This window comes from Aphanomyces astaci, assembly GCF_000520075.1.
Source record: "Aphanomyces astaci strain APO3 unplaced genomic scaffold supercont1.2, whole genome shotgun sequence".
Taxonomy (NCBI): domain Eukaryota; phylum Oomycota; class Saprolegniomycetes; order Saprolegniales; family Verrucalvaceae; genus Aphanomyces; species Aphanomyces astaci.
The window spans coordinates 1,940,596-1,959,865 of NW_009798265.1; the positions used below are offsets into that span (position 1 = coordinate 1,940,596).

General features: G+C 51.8%; 8 protein-coding genes across 15 annotated transcripts; 6 read left to right on the plus strand and 2 right to left on the minus strand.

Moving 5' to 3' along the window:
- Positions 1-1,376: 1,376 nt before the first annotated feature.
- Positions 1,377-3,368, plus strand: H257_01581 (hypothetical protein). Its single transcript, XM_009824850.1, has one exon. The coding sequence runs from the start codon at positions 1,432-1,434 to the stop codon at positions 3,190-3,192; it is 1,761 nt and encodes a 586-aa protein (XP_009823152.1). The 5' UTR covers positions 1,377-1,431; the 3' UTR covers positions 3,193-3,368.
- A 274-nt stretch (positions 3,369-3,642) lies between these two features.
- H257_01582 (hypothetical protein) lies at positions 3,643-4,459 on the plus strand (the record flags this gene model as incomplete). Its single annotated transcript, XM_009824851.1, has 3 exons — positions 3,643-3,702; positions 3,725-4,213; positions 4,310-4,459. 3 exons carry the CDS (start codon positions 3,643-3,645, stop codon positions 4,457-4,459), a joined length of 699 nt encoding a protein of 232 aa, XP_009823153.1.
- A 61-nt stretch (positions 4,460-4,520) lies between these two features.
- Positions 4,521-5,792, plus strand: H257_01583 (hypothetical protein). The gene has a single exon (XM_009824852.1). The coding sequence runs from the start codon at positions 4,556-4,558 to the stop codon at positions 5,591-5,593; it is 1,038 nt and encodes a 345-aa protein (XP_009823154.1). The 5' UTR covers positions 4,521-4,555; the 3' UTR covers positions 5,594-5,792.
- A 261-nt stretch (positions 5,793-6,053) lies between these two features.
- H257_01584 (hypothetical protein) lies at positions 6,054-8,550 on the plus strand. The gene is made up of 13 exons (XM_009824853.1): positions 6,054-6,122; positions 6,175-6,297; positions 6,344-6,380; positions 6,431-6,559; positions 6,610-6,694; positions 6,799-6,843; positions 6,896-6,930; positions 6,986-7,077; positions 7,123-7,282; positions 7,343-7,430; positions 7,481-7,832; positions 7,886-8,091; positions 8,148-8,550. Exons 1-13 carry the CDS (start codon positions 6,072-6,074, stop codon positions 8,368-8,370), a joined length of 1,626 nt encoding a protein of 541 aa, XP_009823155.1. The 5' UTR covers positions 6,054-6,071; the 3' UTR covers positions 8,371-8,550.
- Positions 8,551-8,849: 299 nt separating this feature from the next.
- Positions 8,850-9,445, plus strand: H257_01585 (hypothetical protein; the record flags this gene model as incomplete). The annotated part of the gene is made up of 4 exons (XM_009824854.1): positions 8,850-8,921; positions 9,127-9,246; positions 9,288-9,363; positions 9,417-9,445. 4 exons carry the CDS (start codon positions 8,850-8,852, stop codon positions 9,443-9,445), a joined length of 297 nt encoding a protein of 98 aa, XP_009823156.1.
- A 407-nt stretch (positions 9,446-9,852) lies between these two features.
- On the minus strand, positions 9,853-11,297 carry H257_01586 (hypothetical protein). The gene is made up of 5 exons (XM_009824855.1): positions 11,076-11,297; positions 10,895-11,030; positions 10,533-10,825; positions 10,071-10,430; positions 9,853-10,009 (listed from the first exon to the last, which is right to left on the minus strand). Exons 1-5 carry the CDS (start codon positions 11,268-11,270, stop codon positions 9,989-9,991), a joined length of 1,005 nt encoding a protein of 334 aa, XP_009823157.1. The 5' UTR covers positions 11,271-11,297; the 3' UTR covers positions 9,853-9,988.
- A 227-nt stretch (positions 11,298-11,524) lies between these two features.
- H257_01587 (hypothetical protein) lies at positions 11,525-18,081 on the plus strand. 8 transcript variants are annotated; one of them, XM_009824861.1, is made up of 29 exons: positions 11,525-11,615; positions 11,673-11,864; positions 11,914-12,139; positions 12,184-12,251; positions 12,303-12,377; positions 12,426-12,506; positions 12,558-12,718; positions 12,775-12,980; positions 13,028-13,216; positions 13,267-13,422; positions 13,469-13,605; positions 13,817-13,952; positions 14,025-14,113; positions 14,403-14,521; positions 14,569-14,698; positions 14,749-14,864; positions 14,940-15,023; positions 15,072-15,201; positions 15,259-15,442; positions 15,555-15,646; positions 15,834-15,942; positions 16,080-16,249; positions 16,293-16,420; positions 16,477-16,559; positions 16,612-16,774; positions 16,903-17,245; positions 17,287-17,421; positions 17,470-17,606; positions 17,657-18,081. In XM_009824861.1, the coding sequence occupies exons 1-29, from the start codon at positions 11,538-11,540 to the stop codon at positions 17,703-17,705; spliced, it is 3,966 nt and encodes a 1,321-aa protein (XP_009823163.1). In that variant the 5' UTR covers positions 11,525-11,537; the 3' UTR covers positions 17,706-18,081. The 8 variants fall into 8 exon arrangements, with proteins under 8 accessions (XP_009823163.1, XP_009823161.1, XP_009823158.1 ...); XM_009824859.1 differs by having other exon boundaries at positions 16,903-17,421; XM_009824856.1 differs by having other exon boundaries at positions 17,287-17,606.
- H257_01588 (hypothetical protein) lies at positions 17,708-19,180 on the minus strand (the record flags this gene model as incomplete). Its single annotated transcript, XM_009824864.1, has 5 exons — positions 17,708-17,762; positions 17,812-17,954; positions 18,378-18,472; positions 18,526-18,727; positions 18,776-19,180. The coding sequence occupies 5 exons, from the start codon at positions 19,178-19,180 to the stop codon at positions 17,708-17,710; spliced, it is 900 nt and encodes a 299-aa protein (XP_009823166.1).
- Positions 19,181-19,270: the final 90 nt, after the last annotated feature.

Genomic DNA, 19,270 nt, shown 5'->3' on the forward strand with positions numbered 1-19,270 from the left:
ATATTTGACGAAGATGCCGCGGCGGTAGTACTCGTGCAGGGTTGATCGGGGCATGTCCATGGCAGCGGCGATGGATCGGAAAGTCGTGCGACGAGCCTTGGGTACTTGTTGGAGCCGGGCCGCAACGTCATTGTGTTTCAAGTTCCGTCCACAGTGACCCTTCTTTCGTGACGCAACTCTGTTGCATGGGCGCGTAGCGTTGGAAAGGTCAACACCAGCACGCTTCCAGATCCGGCGTACCGTGCTCCGATCGACCCCAAAATGAGCAGCAACGTCAACGAAAGCTCCACGGGGGAGGTGCTTGTGGTCAAGCAGTCGTGCAAGGAGGTGCTGCAGGACTGCGGCACGGTCATCGTTCGTGAGGTTTCTCTTCGCGCCCATTTTGAATTTGATGTGGTTGTTGGTCCATTTCTACGGACAAGTCTGCAATACGCAATGATATCCGGATATCCGGATATGTCCATTACATATGGAGTAAAGTATTGATCCTTTAAACGTGCTTAGTCTTCATGATTGGGTGAAGTTTGGTGTGAATCACTTTGATTGGTTAGCTCCTTCTTGAGCGGATTACATATGTACTTTCAGATTCAAATAATTTGACCATTATCATGTTCATTTCCCAAATATTCTGCTTGAGGCATTTACTTCCGGACAGAGGTAGTATGAATTTTTTTAGTTGTTTACTCTCTATTTTCTTCTAACCTGTGTAATTTTGTTACTGTGCACAATCTATGGTGTTGAAGTCACTTCTACTATTAATAGTACTATTAATAGTAAGTCAAATTGTATGTCTGATGCGAAAAGGGAAAATTTGTGGAATCGCACTGTATTTCCGGTTTCGGATACGACACATGTTAATTGATGTGGTTCAGAACAGCGATTTATGCATGATACAAACCATCGCCTCAGATGAATCACTCACCATTCCAGTAATGCCATACAGTACATTAGTAGTTTGTGTTCCCATTCACAAGTGCAAAAGGCTCTGGAATGAAATGCAGCAGTCAGGAAATTTGATGCAAATTAATGGGAGCAGCTGGCCGTCAAGAGAAACATCCAGTTCAGTGGGATACGTATGCGCAATATGTGCGCGATCGCATTCTCTGTCTGTCTTCCTAACATCAAGAGCAGCGAACGTGACGAAAACACAACAAAGTCATGTCGATACTCCGTGGCTACTTGGTCATTTTCTATTATGCCTTCATATACTGAATATCGGTCTAGGACCCAACGGCACAATTTTGAAGGAAGTCGTCAAATCGACGAATTTATGAAGGAAGCGGCGCTGAGCCATGTTGCATTCATTCCTCGACAAACAATAATTATTTAAATTGACTGAATACCTGTAACAACGTCGACAAATTTTAATACCGACGATTGCGTTCAGCAACAAACCGAGCACTGAGCATTTCCAAACTCACCTTCTCCGGTATGAAGCTCTTCTTGACTACCGCCTTGGTTGCTGCGTCCATCGCCGCCGAAGGGCTGAAGATGACTGGCGTCTTGTATCAAAAGTACGAGAACAACTTACTGCCCTTGGTCCTAGCGTCGTCCTCGAGCAACAACCTCCCGCTGTCGTATGCTCCAGGCGTGACCTCGGCACCGACACCTGCCCCGTCAAAGACCACTGTGGCTCCAGTCCCACCCACTTCGTCCGAATCTCAAGCCACGACCGTCCCTTCCACAACCTCTACCGCTAATGCGCCCACGACCGCCACACCCTCGTCCACAGCTACTCCTTCGTCCAACAAAGTCGAGGGTGGCGTCGCGCCGAAGAAGCAACCGGTGGATTTGTTCACGATCTTGCGTCAACAAGCCCAAGCAGTACAGGACAACAACGCCCAAACAGGACCGGACAACACACTCAACAACTACGCCGCAGCCGACACCATTAACGTCATCGAGGACAACGCGCGTCCGTCCATGGGTGGCGGCCGCCTCCTCACTCAGGAGGATGTCACCGTGGGTCTGCTCATGTGCAACGCCAAGGCGAACAGCATCGTGTCGTACAAGTCCGAAACGGCGGCGGACTCGGCGTCGAGCACCACCGAGAGCGGCTCCAAGGTGGCCGACGTCCAAGGCAAATGCTACGACTCCACGGTCACGGTGGCAACGGTGTCCGTGACGGCGGGGTGCAACGCCCAGAACGCCGGCCCCGGCGGCTGCGACGATGTCTTGCTACCCGGCTGCGGCGGGTTGAGCGTGAACCCCCTGACCAAGCAGGTGTACGTTGCGCGTACCGGCGGTCGCACCATCGGTCAGATCAACTACATCGGCCAGGACGGCGGCGACTGCGACGGCCGCGTGCTGGACTGGCTCATCCGGTACCGCGGCCGCAAGTTCAACGGCCCCACGGACATCACGTTTACCCGTAACGGCAACCTCTTCTTCACCGACAGTCCGTTCGCGCTGGCGTCGTCGGTGGACGAGCTCTTTTCAACCAACCTCACGGTTCTCGACTCCAAGCGCGACCTGCCCTTCAACGGCGTCTTCCTCCGCACCGACACCACCACGGAGCTGCTCGACGCGGCGCTCACCCGACCCCGCGGCCTCGCATTCTCCCCGGACGAAGACATCTTGTACGTCACCAACGCCGACGCTGCCCAGCCCTACGTCAAAGCGTACAAGCTGCTGCCCAACGGGACCCGGGACTGCGCCCGCCGGTTCTTCGACTTTGCCAACAACACGTACAACGTCCGCGGGACTTCGACCTTGGCGGATGTCGCGTGTCGGCGCCCGTACCCGACGTCCGTCAAGGTCGACGCCGAGGGATTTGTGTATGTGGCCATGTGCAACAACATCTTCGTGTTCGACTCGGCAGGCACGCTGCTCGGGCGGCTCGAAGCCACGGCGGAGATCCACACCATCGCATTTGGCAACGGATTCATCTACGTGTCGGCGCAGGCCACCGTGTTTGCGCTCCCGGTGGACGCCGCGTTTGCAAACTCGCAGCCGCCGGTCCCCGGTGCCCAGCAGTCGTGCGCCGCTGCCACGTCATCGTTGTCTGCTCCTCAGTCGCAGACGCAGGGGACGTCTTCGTCGAGCGTGGTCGGAGGGGCGTTCGCCGCCGCGGCCGTCGTCGCCGTCGCGCTCTTCGCATCCAAGAAGAAGACGCAACCAGCTCCGGGCAACGGATTTGAAGCCATGGCCTTGACCCCGCCCACCGCTAACATCAAGCACCACCCCTTCTAAACACTTTTTATATACCTGATGGAGTATTGGAAATTTGGACTCCTTTTGGATGCATGGTTGTTTGTGATTGGCTGTTAAGATATATGGGTTGATTTTTGATTGGCTGAATAACATGATGCACAAATGGGATTCGAAGACGAAGCCAAATAAATGGACTTACTATACAACACCGATCGATACTCTGGAGTAAATGTAGTACTTACTACCTCTGTCCGAAAGTGAATGGACATTTCAGGTGTGAAATTAGGGTATTCGCACACATTAGGAGTACTTTAGAATACAAAATTTCAAATGGAATCCAATTAGAGGGCACACAATTCCAAACATGTAAACCATAACGCATAGTACCTGGTAATATACTGTAACTTACATTATATTACTCGTACGCTACTTATGTTGATTCGAACTTACATGAATGCAATGATTGATAAGACACTCGAGTAACGTGGCATGTTTGAGACGAGTAGCGCCACCAAACTGGCAACTGCTATGAGACGTCCTCCGATGTCGGTCTATCATTGGCCCCTTGCAGATCCCGGACGTCGTGGCCACTCTCGTCACCGCGGCGCTGGTCGTGCTCTGGTACGTTGATCGGTCGACGTTTTGGTTCCTCCAAGACGCCTTCGGCATCGCCCTCTGCTTCGTCTTCCTCCGCACCATCCGCCTTCCCACCCTCCAAGTGGCGTCGGTGCTGCTCGTCCTCGCCTTCTTCTACGACATTTTCTTTGTGTTCGTGACGCCGCTGCTCTTTGGTCGGTCGGTCATGGACGTCGCCACCGGCGGCCAGAGTGCCAGCTCCAAAAGCGGCTACCCCGGCGTGGACTTTTGCGAGCGGTACCCGGCCTTCGACGCCTGCTTGGACCCGCAACCGCTCCCGATGCTGCTCTTGTTCCCGCGGTTCCACGACTGGCGCGGCGGCCAGGCCATGCTCGTGCTCGGGGACATCGTCCTCCCCGGCCTCTTGCTCTGCTTTGCGCTGCGCTTCGATTACGCCCGCGAAGTGCACGTCAAGCAAACAGACGTCTGCTTTCATCGATATTACGTCGTCACGTGCATTGGGTACTGACTCGGTCTCTTGGCCGCCAACGTCGCCGTCGTGGTCATGGAGATGGGGCAGCCGGCGCTCCTCTACCTCGTGCCGTGCACGTTGGGCGGCATCTCCATCGCAGCTTTCGTCTCGGGAGACCTGCATCAAATGTGGCATGATGGACCGTACCCCGTGCATCCCATGGCACCGACATTGCATTCGCCGTTTCAAAGACGCTAAACACAATTTGTATTGGCTAAAATAAACCATTTGCACACATCCCATTGGTGGAGATTTGAATTTTCATGCTGGATGGAAACTTGATTGACGACAACCATGACGACGGGGCATTCTTGGGTGAACTCGACGGGCGTGTACACCGCCGCCGCTGCCGTTCTCTGCGTCTACTCCGCTCTCCAGATCCGCAAAGCTTCTAGGAAACACACGACGCATGGATCTCGTCCTGCACCTGGACTTCGTGTGGGAGTCCTGTACCTCCGAAATCCCCACGACGACTTCCTCCACATCCTTCGCAACGATGTGTTGGTGGAGACGGCAGTTGCCAAAGTGGACTCCATGCTGTATGTCTTTGTGGACGACACGAAGGACGACGGTTCGTCCTCTAGCGACCGCCTGCGGTACTTGGGCGAGCTGTACAACATCTTATGGAACGCAGCGTGCGTCGCGAACAAGCATGACTTGGACATCCGCGTGGTCAGCAGCGTCGATCAGTCATGGAAGGACATCATCGCCCGGCCTGACCTAACTGCCGCCTTCGCATACGAGGACATGGACGTGGCGGTGCTCAACGACGGCCGTGGTTCATCTCCCATCGCCTTTTTCCCTTTCAATGACATCGTCGACAGAAGTGTCGATGCAACGACGTTTATCTATCTCGAAGATCCGACGCGACGACTAGGTAAGGAGTCGCTCGTTGTCATTGGCGGCACCTTTGACCACCTCCACAACGGACACAAGAAACTTCTGTCGTTTGGCGCTGCATTGGCCGACAATGGGATGCTCATTGGGGTCACAGCGCCGCATATGCTGCAGAAGAAGAGCTTGGGACATCTGATCGAGTCCATTCAAGAGCGCAAGTCCCGAGTGGAAGCCTTCCTGCGCGACGTGCATCCCCATGTTGCGCCGACCATCATCACCATCGACGACCCGTTCGGCCCCGCCATTACGTCTGCCGACATCTCGGCCATCGTCGTCTCCACGGAAACGCAGCTCGGGGCGGTCAAGATCAACGCCATTCGCGCCGATAGAGGACTCCACCCGCTGAACATTTACGTGTGCCGTCGAACAGATGCCAGTACGCTGAGTTCGTCGTACATTCGCGAACAATTGGCAAAACGACCTTCGCCACGTTAATAGAAAGATATATACGTTTATGCATGTCATATGAAAGTTCCTTGTCATAATGACTAGGTAGTAATAGTAATAGCCATACTAGTGTACAGTAATATGTCGCGATGCCGTGTTGGCAGCTTCAAAGAGCGACAGGCATAAGCATAGGAAACCACGACAACTCTAGTGAAGGTGGATGGATGTACTCGGCTTGGTGTGTAGGAGTTGGCTGTTAAGAAGTGCAATTTGCATCAGGCTCTTGTAATATCGTCACCATATCGGACGTACGTTTCAGCTCTTCCAAAGCGGCTCAGTAGTGTCCGCGCTGTCATGGGAGTAGGCCTGTGTGCCCTTGAGTACCCTTGTCTTGTCGTCATCGATGATCTTCTTGAGGAAGGGCTCAGTGAGCACGCCCCCTTTCGTAGGATAGGTGCAATTGTAAACCAATGTGGAACGTATACCCCGGGGCATGTGGCCCAAATTTAGATTGGACTTGATCAGCATGAAGAGCAGCGCGTCGTTGCCGAGCCTATCGATCCGCCCCCCGCCCGCGGTGCGCAGTCCACGACTGTCTGTCAAGTTCACAGGACATGCCTACACTGTAGGGGCGAAGGGACGCGGACGACGACGACGACTTTACCATCGCAGTGACCAACCAGACCCGGCACGACCGGTCCAAGTGGGCGCAGCTATACAAGCACAGCATCAACGACGCGTTTGTGCACGAGGTACGACGTGGTGTCTTCAGCTGTGTATCCTCTCAAGTGTTGGTAGAACATTGGACCACTGCTGCAAAGGTTTGAGTCCATCGGTAACTAACTACTAACTACTACGTCATGTATAACGTCATGTGTGGGGTAGATGCGTTCCGGCGATCGAGGAAGCGGTTCACCATTGGCGAGAACACGCTGCCCAAGCTCCAGCGCGAGACTCGGCTACGTCGCGACGCCGTTTTGGCCCTGTCCAGGCATCGCCCCCTGGACCTGTCATGTAACTCTATCTTTCAAAGAGCAATCAATCAACTTACTATTTGGGGGCAGTTCTGAAGGACGACGGCGTCGACGCCTCCACGCTCGCCATCGCTAGGACACCCTTTGACGCCGACAAGTGGGCGCATAATGCCAGGTGGGGTCTAAAAGAAATAGTAAAAATTACTAAGTATTTTATACAATTACTACGTAGTATGTTTTTACTCACAACAGCATGGCCTTAAATACTATCCCTCATAGATGCGAATACTGCTGCAAAGATGGCGGGGACTTGGCCTGCTCCTTGTACGGGTTACAGAGATCTATTAATTACTAGAGTTGATTATGGTGGTTGTAGATGCAATGTCATTGCCCACACAGCATGTTATCTCAGTATGACACTATTCAAATATATAACAAATATATATTTATGTGATATGGATAATAGCCGCGTGGAAGGACGTGGCGCAGCGGTATCCAACTTGTTTCAACCACGACAACAAGTGGATTTGCATCGCTTGCGAAGGCGACCTTCAAATGGTACCATGAATATATATATATAATATATTTCCAACCACCCTATAGGAGTACGACACGACGATCGCCACGCAGCGCCATAACGCCCTGAAGAAGAAGGAGACGTCGTGCGCGCTGCTCATCTGTGGGTACACGCGCATGGTGAAGGAGGCCAAGCTGTTTGCCAAGAAGAGAGAGTGCGCCGTCCGCATCCAGGCCCGCATTCGAGGTACCATCCCATCCCATCTTCCCCCTACCTTCCTTCTTTCCACTCGTCATGACCTATCAGGCAAACTGGCCCGCAATGCCTTCAATGAAATGCAACGCCTGCGCATTCGGCCTTATACCGTCGAGCTGTTGCGGTTGCGGGGATTGGGGTACTGAACTCTTCCTCTATAAAAGGATTCCAATTGGGGGGGAGTGGTAGAGTGGAGGGGGACTCTGTGCCCCCTTGTGGGGAGGGGGAGGACGGGGAAACGCGGCTCCCGAACGGGTTTCTCTGCAATCCATACATTGTGCTGAACATCGTGGAGGACCACGACGACGACGCGCAGCGGTTCTGCTTTGAGAGCGAGATCCAGCGGGGGTCGGACGACGTCGAGTGGAACGAAGAGATCTTCGTGCCCGGCGTCAACGGCAACGTCCTCATGTGCTTCACCGTGCTCAGCAAGAACGGCCCCAACAACTTCTTCCTCGGCCAAGGCGCCGTGCGACTCAACGGCACTGAAATATGGCGCTACGGAGCCAACTTGGAGCTCAAACTCAAGGCCGAGTTGGAGGTACACTTGTTGTTTCAATAGGGGAAGATGATAGTGGCGTTATATTTGGGCAGATCATCCCAAAGATTGGTCACCACCAGCTCATGCGCATTCAAGACATTGGGTCGCTGGACAAGGAACTGACGCTGTCGATTCGAATTCGCCACTTTAGCGAAATCGGGTCCTACTGCGGGTACATGCAATCTATCAACACAATCGACAGCGTCAAGGGCAACAGTCGCTGGTGCGTCTTGGCGGACGGCACGTTTCGCATCTACAGGTACGTGTGTGTGTGTGTGCAAGTTTGTGTGCAACTCCTCTTATTATCTATGATAGGCACTATGGGCTGACGCTGGCGTTTGAAACGCTCAAGATGGTCCATGCCAGCGAAGTGCAGCTGCTGCAGGGCTTGAACCACCACCGCAAAACCCAGACCAAGAAACCCACGGTCCTCTTCATCCAGCACGAACAGCGCGCGTATTTACTCACGGCCGAGTCCAACAAGACCAACGCCGTGTGGGTCAAGAAGCTCCAGACTGCCATGAAGCACAAGTACTAACGTTATTAGCCATCCCTTTGGTGGCCTTCCCTACTGTCAAAGTTGCAGGCCGTCGGTCTTGGCGACGGCGAAGGCGGTTTGCAAAAGATTAGCGAACACGGATAGAAGGCTCGAATATTACTGCTTCACAACTCATGTGAATGGCTTCAGCTACTTTGAATCCACTTCTTCTCTTCTGCATACATGCAATGACGAACGTCCCTTTCATGGTCCATGGTTGGCGTCAATGTGCACGCACATGTGTCGATTGCAATTGTCCTTCAACGTCGTCCGGAGTTCTCGTTCAACATCCGGATGATTCTTTGCACTTCCCAACGTATTGCTAATCTCACATGTTTGACTTGTCTTCTCCTTGCACCACTGAAGTTGCATGTTGTGCTTTGACGCGAAAGAAATGGTTTCTACGGTTCTCGGCTGTCAAAACCTCTGCAACAGGTTGAGGCAACCAAGCCTTTTGGCCTCAGTCCAAAATTTGCCAAATGGCGCCCATGAACTTTCAGATGCTGGCGGTCGTCTTAGCACACGATGCGAACCCCCATCGTTCTCTTGATGTACGTTGACCTATCAATTCCCCCTTCCTCATGTCGCTAACAAGGTGGATCAATCGGATGCCTACGTTTTCTTGTGCTGCATAGTCCAGATGCAACGCCTCTGGCGGAAGGGCACGAATATTGGCCATGTCGCGAAGGGCCATGCTCACAACTTCTCGGCCCAAGTTGAACTGTGTCACGAGTGCCTGGTTTCTTTATTGACTAGGCACTTGCGACACAGTTCAACTTGGGCCGAGAAGTTGTGAGCATGGCCCTTCGCGACGCGGCAAATACTCGTGCCCTTCCGCCAGAGGCGTTGCATCTGGGCTATGCAGCACAAGAAAACGTAGGTATCCTATTGACCTCCCCTTGCTGATGATTGTATAGAACGCAAACCCAAGGGCTGCTGCTGCCGCCATGCCAGTGTCGCATGCTCAAGATCGCCATCGGTTGGAATGCTCGGGTTGGTTGGAAACCATTTCTGGTACATAGCCGCCTACTTTGTCCTCGCCGTAGCGTCGGCGCTCATCAAATTCAACTTGTGAGTGTTGGACCAACGTAAAGTAACATATGAACTTGATTTCTTGAGCTCATACCAACAGCCTTCTGCCACTGGGAGAGCCTCCAGCAAGCTTTATCCTACACCACAGGCCAGGCATAGTGTGTCTACTTAGTAAAATCTCATAGGGGCTTCAGTCCACTATTTGAACCATACAGACGAGAGTTTACTATATGAACGTTCATTAGTAGCTAGCTAGCTTCAGGTCGTTTTAGCGCACGCCGCGAACCCCCATCTGTACCTATCAATTTCTCCTATCTCATGTCGTTGGAAGCGCTTTATCATAGACACATACATAAATCAACAGTGAGCCGGCTCCTTGGACATACTAGAACAATTATTCGAGCAGGCAACGGACCGAAGGGGCAGCACAAGCCCATCCGAGAAGCGGGACACTACTCCTATACTCGATCTATTCGATTCTCATTGTTTATGCTTGTACTAGAATAATCGAAACCCAAGGGCCACCGCCAGGGGTGTACGTACGGCAACATCAAAGCACCAGGTCTGCCTCCCGTCAAACATGCACTTAGTCGTACGAAACAGTCACCTACGCACGCACGGCCACCATGCTATGAATCTCACAAGTTTGAACTGTCTTCACCACATACCTGTTGCCGGAGCGACGCAGACTGACGGCAGGCTTCGGCGACTATCGTGGCATTGCGAGCAGCTCTCCACGTGACGCTGGGCACTTGGTTGGACAGTACGATGCTGGCAAAATGGTCAATTTCGAACTCGTATGCATCTCGAAATCGCTGGGGAAACGAGTGCAAGTACGGCGCTTCGGTCACTCCTGCGGCCGACGACTGGCGCAGCGCCGTCTTGTGCAGGTTCTGCACGTCCAGCATCCCAAGTTCACCAAACACTTCGATGCGCTGGTCGTAGCCGTAGCTGGCATGCCGCGCCAGGTCCATCGTACACACGACGCCGGACGGGAACTGCAGCCACACGGACGCCTTGTCCATAACCTATGTATGTAGTACGTGATCTGAAAATGCAAGTTGGCATGTAAATAGTGTGGTTTGGGCACGAATATATGCAAGTTGACACGTAAATAGTGTGGTACGCACATTAGCATCACGGAGAGCCGCGTTTAAACTCGTGCCAAAGGCCAGCACCTGCGATGGGTACTCGTTCAAGACATCGCAGACAAAGTCAATATCATGGACGGCCAAGTCGTGGAAAGGGTCGCCGCCAGCCTTGAGAAACTCGACGGGGGGACACGGGTGGTCGCGGAACACGGTTTGGATGGACTGGATGGCGCCAATGGAGTTTGACGTGATGGCATCTCGTAGGGCAGCGTAATGCGGATCGAAGCGGCGCTGGAAGGAGCAGAAGAGAGGAACTGACGCATCTTGGCATGCTAATGTATAAATATGAAAGAGTTTATTGCCTATGTAGGTCTAGATTGTGCACGGCGTATGTACAGTACCTTGGTAGGCGGCATCGAGGTCTGCGAGTGTCCCTGCCACTGGCTTCTCGACGGCTATGGCTTTCCCAGCTTGAGCTGCTTCCCGAATGAGCTCGAGGTGTGTGAAAGTTGGAGTGGAAATCCATACTGCAGTGACCTACCCCTCGTGGTTACATGATGGGGTTGATCATTCGTTGTTCACCTGAGGGTCATGCAAGGCCTCCGCTAGAGTCTTGACTCCAGTGGCGTTGAATTGCGCCGCAAGTGTCTGCGCCTGCTGAAGGTTCTCGTCGATGACGTACGCGACTCTCATCTTGGGACTGGACTGTAGCCCTGCCAGTCGGATCTGGCCCATGCGCCCAGCGCCGACGACGGCGATCACGACCACGGCGCTCATGTTGATATCTTTGACACGGATCCAAATTATCCGGATTTGAACATTTTCTTGGATTGGCTGTTACTACTTCGAAGTAATATTGGAATATTGTGATTGGCTGAGGTGAACTGATATGATTGGCTTATTTAAGCCAATCCGCTGTTATGATTGGACAGACTTTTGGTATCCAATTGAAAAAAGGCTAGGAAATTCATGGAAATGATTGGATAAAATAAATCCTTTTATGGACCAATGCATCATGATCAATTGCTCTGCAACAGTTGAAATATGTCGGCGCCGCCACCTCGAAAGCCGCGTGGCCATCGACAGAAAGGCGCTGGGACGGTCGCGACGTCCGTGGGTGAAGTAAGTACTACCTCTACTATGGATCTGGATGAGTAGAGAGACTGACGCATGACGCAGCAAATCCGACAAGGAGTCTTGTGCAAGGAATGGCAGCGCACCCCAATGCAATTGCTGCAGGAATACTGCAGGTCTGTGAAGCGACAACCGGCGCACTACCACAACGCGCAATCGGACTCGGAACATACCTTCCGTGTGCGATGTGTCTTGTCCGATGCCAAGTCCAAAGACAAGGACTTGATCTTTTGTCCGGTAAGCATCCTCACACACTTCCCATGTGACTACTTCGCGACTTCCTTAGACCCAATCTGTCGACACGACCCTCGACGACGCCAAGCACTGCGCGGCACTTTTGGCGCTGCTCCACCTCGAACCTTCTCGGCCGCACGAACGGAAGCTCCCAGATCCATACCGCGAGATGTGGCTGGTTCTTCAGGAGGAGCAGAAGCAGCCGGCGTTCAAACCGTTCAAAAAGTCTGCCGCGGCTGCTCCCGATGCCTCGTCCTCATCCGACGGAGATGCTGCTCGTACGTGTTCCATCTCAAGATGTGATGACGCAGGCGTGTCATAGACGGCAAAGTCGTGGTGCTGACGTCGGACCGAGCGTTTGCGTCCAAAGCAGAGTACACTCAGTCCAAGGTACTTAATTGAATCAAACTTAAAGTACCTAATGAGTGAAATGGTACTTAGTTGAGTGAGCGAGAAGACCGCAATCGGCGACAGCGGTCCCGCGAGAATCGAGACCGCGCCAACATTCCGGTTCAGGTACATGTCACTATTTTTTGCATGTCACTATTGAGATGTCATCCATAGGTGTTTATGAGCCAAAAAGCACGCGATTTGGTCGAAAGTGTGCTGGCGGATGTGGACAACTCCCTCGACCGTGTCGGCCACGTAATAAATACCCTCAAAGCCACCTTGGATTCCCTGACTTTACGGACATAGGACGACCCGATCCGCCTCGCCCAAGTCAGCGCCACCTTGACAGCGATGGGGTTCCAACCGATGCATATTCAAGCGGTGGTCGATCGGTGTCCGGATCTGACGGATGACACGTCGGTCTTGGACTGGCTGTGCCTCAACGTGCCCGAAGACGAGCTGCCCAAGTACGCGAAAAAACGCACTTGTTTCCCTGGGTTTAACGACATCCGTGTCCATATAGGGGTTTCAACCCCAACGGAACGCAGCTGGAAGTGGTCGGGTACGGCGTCGTGGCCAAGGCCGCCAAAGCTTTGGAAGCGTCCGCCGCCTACGACCCCGCCCTCCACGACGCTGTGATCGACCAACTAACGGCGTGTGGGTACAGCCGAGGCGACTGCTTGCGGGCACTCGAACTGGCCAACGCGGCCCTCCCGAACGCACACATTCGTAGGCCGTGTTTGCTCCAATTCCCTGGGTTTAACGACCAGCAATAGTCGACGTCGAGCACGAGATCAAGTTGGAGCTGAGTCGGCAACTGCGCCGCGCACTTTCGGTTCGAGAACCTGATTCCGCAGGCGGTCGGTCCGTGGAGGAGCTGGAGGAAGCGCTGGACGAAGAGCTCATGGTGATGGAATCTATCTACGACGACAAGTGCACCAAGACGGTGTTGTCCAATTTGAACGGTATGAAATATATATATTCGAATGTATTGACAATATTTACGATGGTCTAGTGCGCCAGATTTCGATGTTGCTCTTGGACGACACACTGGAGCTCGTGTTTTACTTGCCGCCAGAGTCGCAGTATCCGTACGAAGTGCCTCATTTGTTTCTTCGGGCGATTGCGATCGACGGCGTGAACTTGCTCGCGGTCACGGGGCAGTTGCTGGGTATACTGAAACCAAGTCAAGGGTGGTACTTATGAAGATTGAATAGACTTGGCGTCCAAATTGTATGGGGAGCCCATGATGTACGAGCTGTCGTCTGCCGTGCAAGGCCTGGTACACCAGCCCAAACTGGCCAAACCCGTCGAATTGTTCCGCGAAGACCCCGTCGCGACGTCTGCCCAACAAGTATGTGCTTCAAAATATCAATTTCTTTGACTACAAATATCATTTATTATTATTAAAAATATCATATATATTATTAAAAATATCGTATTTTTTATGATTCAAAAGATCTTGGTTTGAATTCAAATATCCGTTTTTTTATCAAAAATATCATGCATTATGATTATAAATATCCTGGTTTGGATTCACAAATATATCCGTTTGTTATCGACAGAAAGCGCCCAAGAATGCGCCCAATGCCAAGAAGTCCAAGGCAAAGCCGCGGCAATTCAACCGAACCCCCCATCAAGGCGACCCTCGAGCCATGAACAAGCAACTGTACGACAAATTCCAACAAAAACTCGGCAATGGTACCGACGTTTACTCTATTAAAATTATCAAAAATAACTCTAAAATGTATTTGAAATCATTCATTTCCTTAGACAAGTACATTCAAATGCAACAGACTCGAGCCAAGTTGCCAGCGTACCAAGAGCGCGAGACGATCGTGTCACTGTTGGAAACTAACCAGGTGAGTCACATAAGTAGATTGATTACTATTGATATTTGGTGGTATATATGAGGGTCCGATAATATTTTAGCTCACTTGTATGGTATACATATGTAAAGATGTACGTTTTGGCCAAACTAGAATGCTGATCGATGATTGGTTCAAAATTCTAAATAGTGTAATAATTTGATTGGCTAATTTTCATTTGAGCATTCGACGGGGAAGTTCAAATTGCAACGGATTTTGGATTGGCTGATATATTTGAAGTCCAAATTGCAACGGATTTGACAATATATATAATATATATTAGGTGGTGCTCATCAGTGGGGCGACTGGGTGCGGCAAGACGACCCAAGTGCCCCAGTTCCTCCTCGACCACTTCATTCCCAAGCAGCAAACGTGCAACATCATCTGCACGCAGCCTCGGCGGTCGGGTCGTGACTTCCCCCTCCGTGTCTTTAACAAGTTAATATTAGGCTGGCCGCCATTGGGGTCGCCACCCGCGTGGCGCACGAACGCACCGAATCCATCGGCGAATCAGTCGGGTACTCGATCCGGATGGAGACGCGGCGGAGTCCCGAGACGCGACTGCTGTTTTGCACGACGGTGCGTATAGTACTACTAGCGGGGAATACTAGTACTACTAGTGGGAGTAGGGGGTGCTGCTGCGTCGGCTGCTGCAAGACCCGGTGTTGGAAGGCGTGTCGCACATCATTGTGGACGAAGTGCACGAACGAAATGTGGACACGGACTTTTTGCTGTCGATTCTGAGGTAATGTAAACCCGTGAAAACGAATACTCTATCAAATCCGGAGAGGGAATGTCATGATGACATTGTATCATGTAGAGATGTGCTGCGGCAGCGGACGGACCTGCGGCTGCTGCTCATGAGTGCCACCATGAACACGTCGTTATTCGTCGACTACTTTGGGTGAGGGGGCGTGGTTTCTCCCTCGCTTTAACGACATGTGTGTTCTAGTACTGGGACGCCGGTGCTGTCGATCCCTGGGTTCACATACCCAGTGACATGTCACTATCTGAAACACGTGCTGGACGTGACGGGGACAACCGACAAAGTATCGGACGACGCCATCAACTACCGCCTCGTGGTCTGCCAACACGCATCATATATATATATATATATAAATATTTTTCGTCATTATTAGGTCTCTCTGGTCGAATATTTGGTCGACACGGGCGACAATGGCGGCGCGGGCGAAGGGGCGATGCTGATCTTCATGCCGGGGGTGCAGGAGATCAAGTCGACGATCCGAGAGCTGCAGCAGTCCAAAGTTGCATCTGCCCTGGTGGCGTACCCGCTCCACGGGGCCCTTCCAGGACACGAGCAATGTACGACCAAATAGATTCTATTGTTTCTTGCTGTTTGTACGACGACAAGAATATATATATCTATTATTTATTTTTCTGATTTTTACAATATTTATGTGATGTATATATGTAGCGCGCGTGTTTGACGGGGCGCCCAAGGGCAAGACCAAGGTGATTGTCAGTACCAACGTGGCGGAAACGTCCATCACGATCGACGACATTGTGGTACAAATCTAATGGATAATTAAAAGCGTTGAATTATAAATTAAATGCGTTGAATTATAAATTAAATGCGTTGAATTATAAATTAAATGCGTTGAATTATAGATTAAATGAGTTGAATTATAAATTAAATGCGTTGAATTATAGATTAAATGAGTTGAATTACGATTGATTTGCAACATGACAATAGGTGGTGATTGACGCAGGCAAAGCCAAAGAAATGGCGTACGATGCCATCAACCGCCGGTCGATCCTGGCTGAGCAATGGGTATCCCAGGCCGCCGCCGACCAGCGCAAGGGTCGGTACCCTCTTTTGTCCTTGTCTGATGCCATCGAGCACCCCTTTTTGCCCTTGTCGAGTCGATTGAGTACCCTTTTTTGTCCTTGTCGAGCGATCGAGTACCCTTTTTTGTGCTTGTTTAATGCGAATGATCAGGGCGTGCGGGGAGAGTGCGGCCGGGGGTGTGCTACCGCCTCTTTTCTACCAAGCAGTTCCACAAGATGGCGCCGCAGCCGACCCCCGAGATCCACCGCGTGAGTCTCGAGCCCCTCTGTCTGCAGATCCAAGCGCTTGAACTCGGTCCCATCGACACGTTTCTGGCCAACGTACGTACCTTTCCTCTTGATTTGACTTGAAAAATCTCGTCAGGCGATCGAGCCGCCGTCGCCCGACGCCGTCCAGTCGGCCATCGACGGGTTGATTGAAATGGGCGCGTTGGTCAGAGATAACTCCAATGTCCAAGTGCAGCTGACGCCACTGGGCGCGCATTTGGCTAGGTACAGCTAATACGATATATATATCATATTTTGGACTATATATAATATATGAATAGGTTGCCCATGGATGCACGGATGGCCAAGGTGGTAGTGTTTGGGTGCATCTTGCGCTGCGTGGATCCTGTGGTGACGATTGCAGGTATATTCTTTATGATATTTCATTGGAATATATATATATCATAATCGTATAGCGGCTTTGAGCTCCAAGTCGCCGTTCGTGTCGGCCCCAGACGACCGCAGCAAAGGCGACGCATTGAAAAAGCAATGGAGCGACCAAGTGCCGACATCCGACCATTTTTTGCTCTGGACGGTCGTCAAGACATTTTCCGCCCTCAGCAAATCCCTCCGTCGATCGTACAATCTATCATTCCTGCTACATATCTTTTCTCAAATATATATATTCTCTATCCTAGATACTGCAATCTATCATTCCTGCTACATATCTTTTCTCGAATCATATATATATATATTCTCTATTCTAGATACTGCAAGGACAACTGTTTGTCGTACGAGACACTGGCGACGATCGTGGACCTGCGCCACCAGTACTTGGAGCACTGCCAGATGCTAGGGTTCTACGATCCATCCAACGCCGCCCGCTTTAACCAGCACTCGGCCAATCCCAAAGTCATCAAGGCCGCGCTCACCGCCGGACTCTACGGGAACGTACTGCAGGTGGTGTATCCCGAGCAAAAGTACTATGAGAGCGCCAACGGGGTGCTGGCGGCGGCGCACGACGCGAAAGCGATCCGGTTCTTTATCCGGAAGCTGGACAAGACCACCGAGCGCGTGTTTATTCACCCGAGTTCGGTTAATTTTACACGGGTAGGATGATATATTTATTATATATTTATAGATGGAAATAGAGCCAATTTGAATCGCCTTGGCTCGTGTACAATGAACTCGTGCAAACGTCCAAGATCTTTGTGCGGGAAAGCACCATGGTCGCGCCATATGCGTTGTTGCTATTTGGAGGGGAACTGACCGTACAGCACGAAAAGGTACTGTTGTTTCGATGGCAACCATGGACTACATGTCGTTATATCCAGGGACTGCTCCATGTGGACGGATGGATCAAATTCCATGCGGTGGCCCGCATCGGGGTGCTCGTCAAGGCGCTGCGGCACCAGTTGGACCACCTCTTGGCCGTCAAGGTGACCGACCCGTCGGTGGACTTGTCGTCAAGGTATTATATTATTCCTTGTGTCTTTAATTGAGTTTTAAACTCTATGGTAGCCATCTCATCGACGCCATCTGCGACCTCTTGATCACGGAAGGCGTGTAAGCCTAGTCCGAATCCCCTTCGTGATACGTGCCAGCCAAGATCTTGTCTTCTTTAACTCTGTCCAATATCAAAGGTGAATCGGTCCAATTTAAAGTTTTCAGCGTACTTTTGATTGTTCGCGTTCGAGTTGTCGTTGGTGAGACTGTCGCTGCCAGACATGATCTCAATCGCGCGTTTCGTGGGCTTGGCTACCACAGGTCGGTACGATGGCGTGGGGGCCGCGTAGATGGTCAAAGGGTTGCTCTGCCTCTAAAATATGACATTAATTTTGTAGGATTTAGTCCAGCCTGGAGTGACATGTGGAGAGTAAGTCATGCATCGATATAAGAATGAATTGAGCCAATCAGATTGCACGAAACCATCACCACCATCGAATATTCGCGTGGGACTGAAATTAGTGTGAATACAAGCACCAAAGGACATGTATTTATATATTGTATTGTCGATTCGAACCAATCGAATGAGCAACAAATCGGCACACAATCGATATATCGGCCAATCAAAACACAATACATGAATCAACTAGCCAATCAAATTATCCACTCTTCGACTAATTCAACATCGAATTAGTGTGTGATTCAAATTAGTGTGATACTGGACGATCTTTACATGGTCACATTTAGAGTACCAGGACAATGCAACCAACAGATTGGTAGAGAGTGGTTAGCTTACCGCCGCAGACTCGACGCGGGGAGGAGCCAAGTACGGGTTGGCCAAGTCGAGTCGACTGACGTGGGGCTTCCACACTGGGTCCACCAGGGCCGTGGCTACCGTGAGAAGGATGAGAGGGTATTTCTCGATATGTACTTGGCGAACGTACGGGCTGCGACGACGTGGTCGGCCAAGTTGTGCAGCGACGCCTGGACTTCGCTCTTTTGGTGCAGCAGGTCGAGGCGTATCCGCTTGGGGTCGACCTCCTTGGACACAACCACGTGGCTCTGTTGCGAGTACGAGTGTTTGAACGGCAGTGGCGGCGCGAACGACGGCGTGTACGCGGGTTTGTCCGAGTCCCGCTGGCCAATCTGCAAGATGGGTGGTTAAGGATGGGAAGGATTTGTGGACGGACCGACCTCTTCAATGGGATCGTCATCGGCCTTGCGCTTCTTGGATGGGGCAGGGAACTTGGGCACTTCGCGAGGGAACGCCAGTTTTCCTTCGTACCTGTGCTGGGATTCCTGGAAGGCTTTGATCATGTCGTCCAGTCCCACGGGGTAAGGCACCATGTCCTTCAACGCTAAAGATACGTCGGTGCCGCGGGGCTTGGCGCGACCTGCAACTTCGGCCAGCTCTTGCGCGTCCCGGCCGATCTTCTGGATGTACGCTGCCATGACGTCGACCAACGCACTCGTCGCACTGGGCTGGACGTACTCAAAGCCAGCGCCTTTCGCTAGGATGTTTGTCACGGCCATCTGGCTCACGGCGTGGGCAAATTGACGGGCCGACTGGCCCGTTCCGTCCTGTAGGTCGTCCGCCATGTTTCAATTTTGTGAGCAAGAGCATGTGTATGGTGGAAATATATCCGGATCCGGATATACTGCCATCAAAAGTGAAGGGAACCGAGGAAA

Coding starts and splice junctions, on each gene's coding strand:
- H257_01581 (XM_009824850.1), top strand. CDS start 1,432: ATGAAGCTCTTCTTGACTACCGCCTTGGTTGCTGCGTCCATCGCCGCC.
- H257_01583 (XM_009824852.1), top strand. CDS start 4,556: ATGACGACGGGGCATTCTTGGGTGAACTCGACGGGCGTGTACACCGCC.
- H257_01584 (XM_009824853.1), top strand. CDS start 6,072: ATGAAGAGCAGCGCGTCGTTGCCGAGCCTATCGATCCGCCCCCCGCCC. Junction 6,931..6,985: donor CCACACAGCATGTTATCTCA/GTATGACACTAT, acceptor TATGGATAATAG/CCGCGTGGAAGGACGTGGCG. Junction 8,092..8,147: donor GGCACGTTTCGCATCTACAG/GTACGTGTGTGT, acceptor TATCTATGATAG/GCACTATGGGCTGACGCTGG.
- H257_01586 (XM_009824855.1), bottom strand. CDS start 11,270: ATGAGCGCCGTGGTCGTGATCGCCGTCGTCGGCGCTGGGCGCATGGGC. Junction 11,031..11,075: donor AGGCCTTGCATGACCCTCAG/GTGAACAACGAA, acceptor CACGAGGGGTAG/GTCACTGCAGTATGGATTTC. Junction 10,010..10,070: donor CTGCGTCGCTCCGGCAACAG/GTATGTGGTGAA, acceptor GTGCGTGCGTAG/GTGACTGTTTCGTACGACTA.
- H257_01587 (XM_009824856.1), top strand. CDS start 11,538: ATGTCGGCGCCGCCACCTCGAAAGCCGCGTGGCCATCGACAGAAAGGC. Junction 12,140..12,183: donor ATCCGACGGAGATGCTGCTC/GTACGTGTTCCA, acceptor GGCGTGTCATAG/ACGGCAAAGTCGTGGTGCTG. Junction 16,775..16,902: donor AGCAAATCCCTCCGTCGATC/GTACAATCTATC, acceptor TCTCTATTCTAG/ATACTGCAAGGACAACTGTT.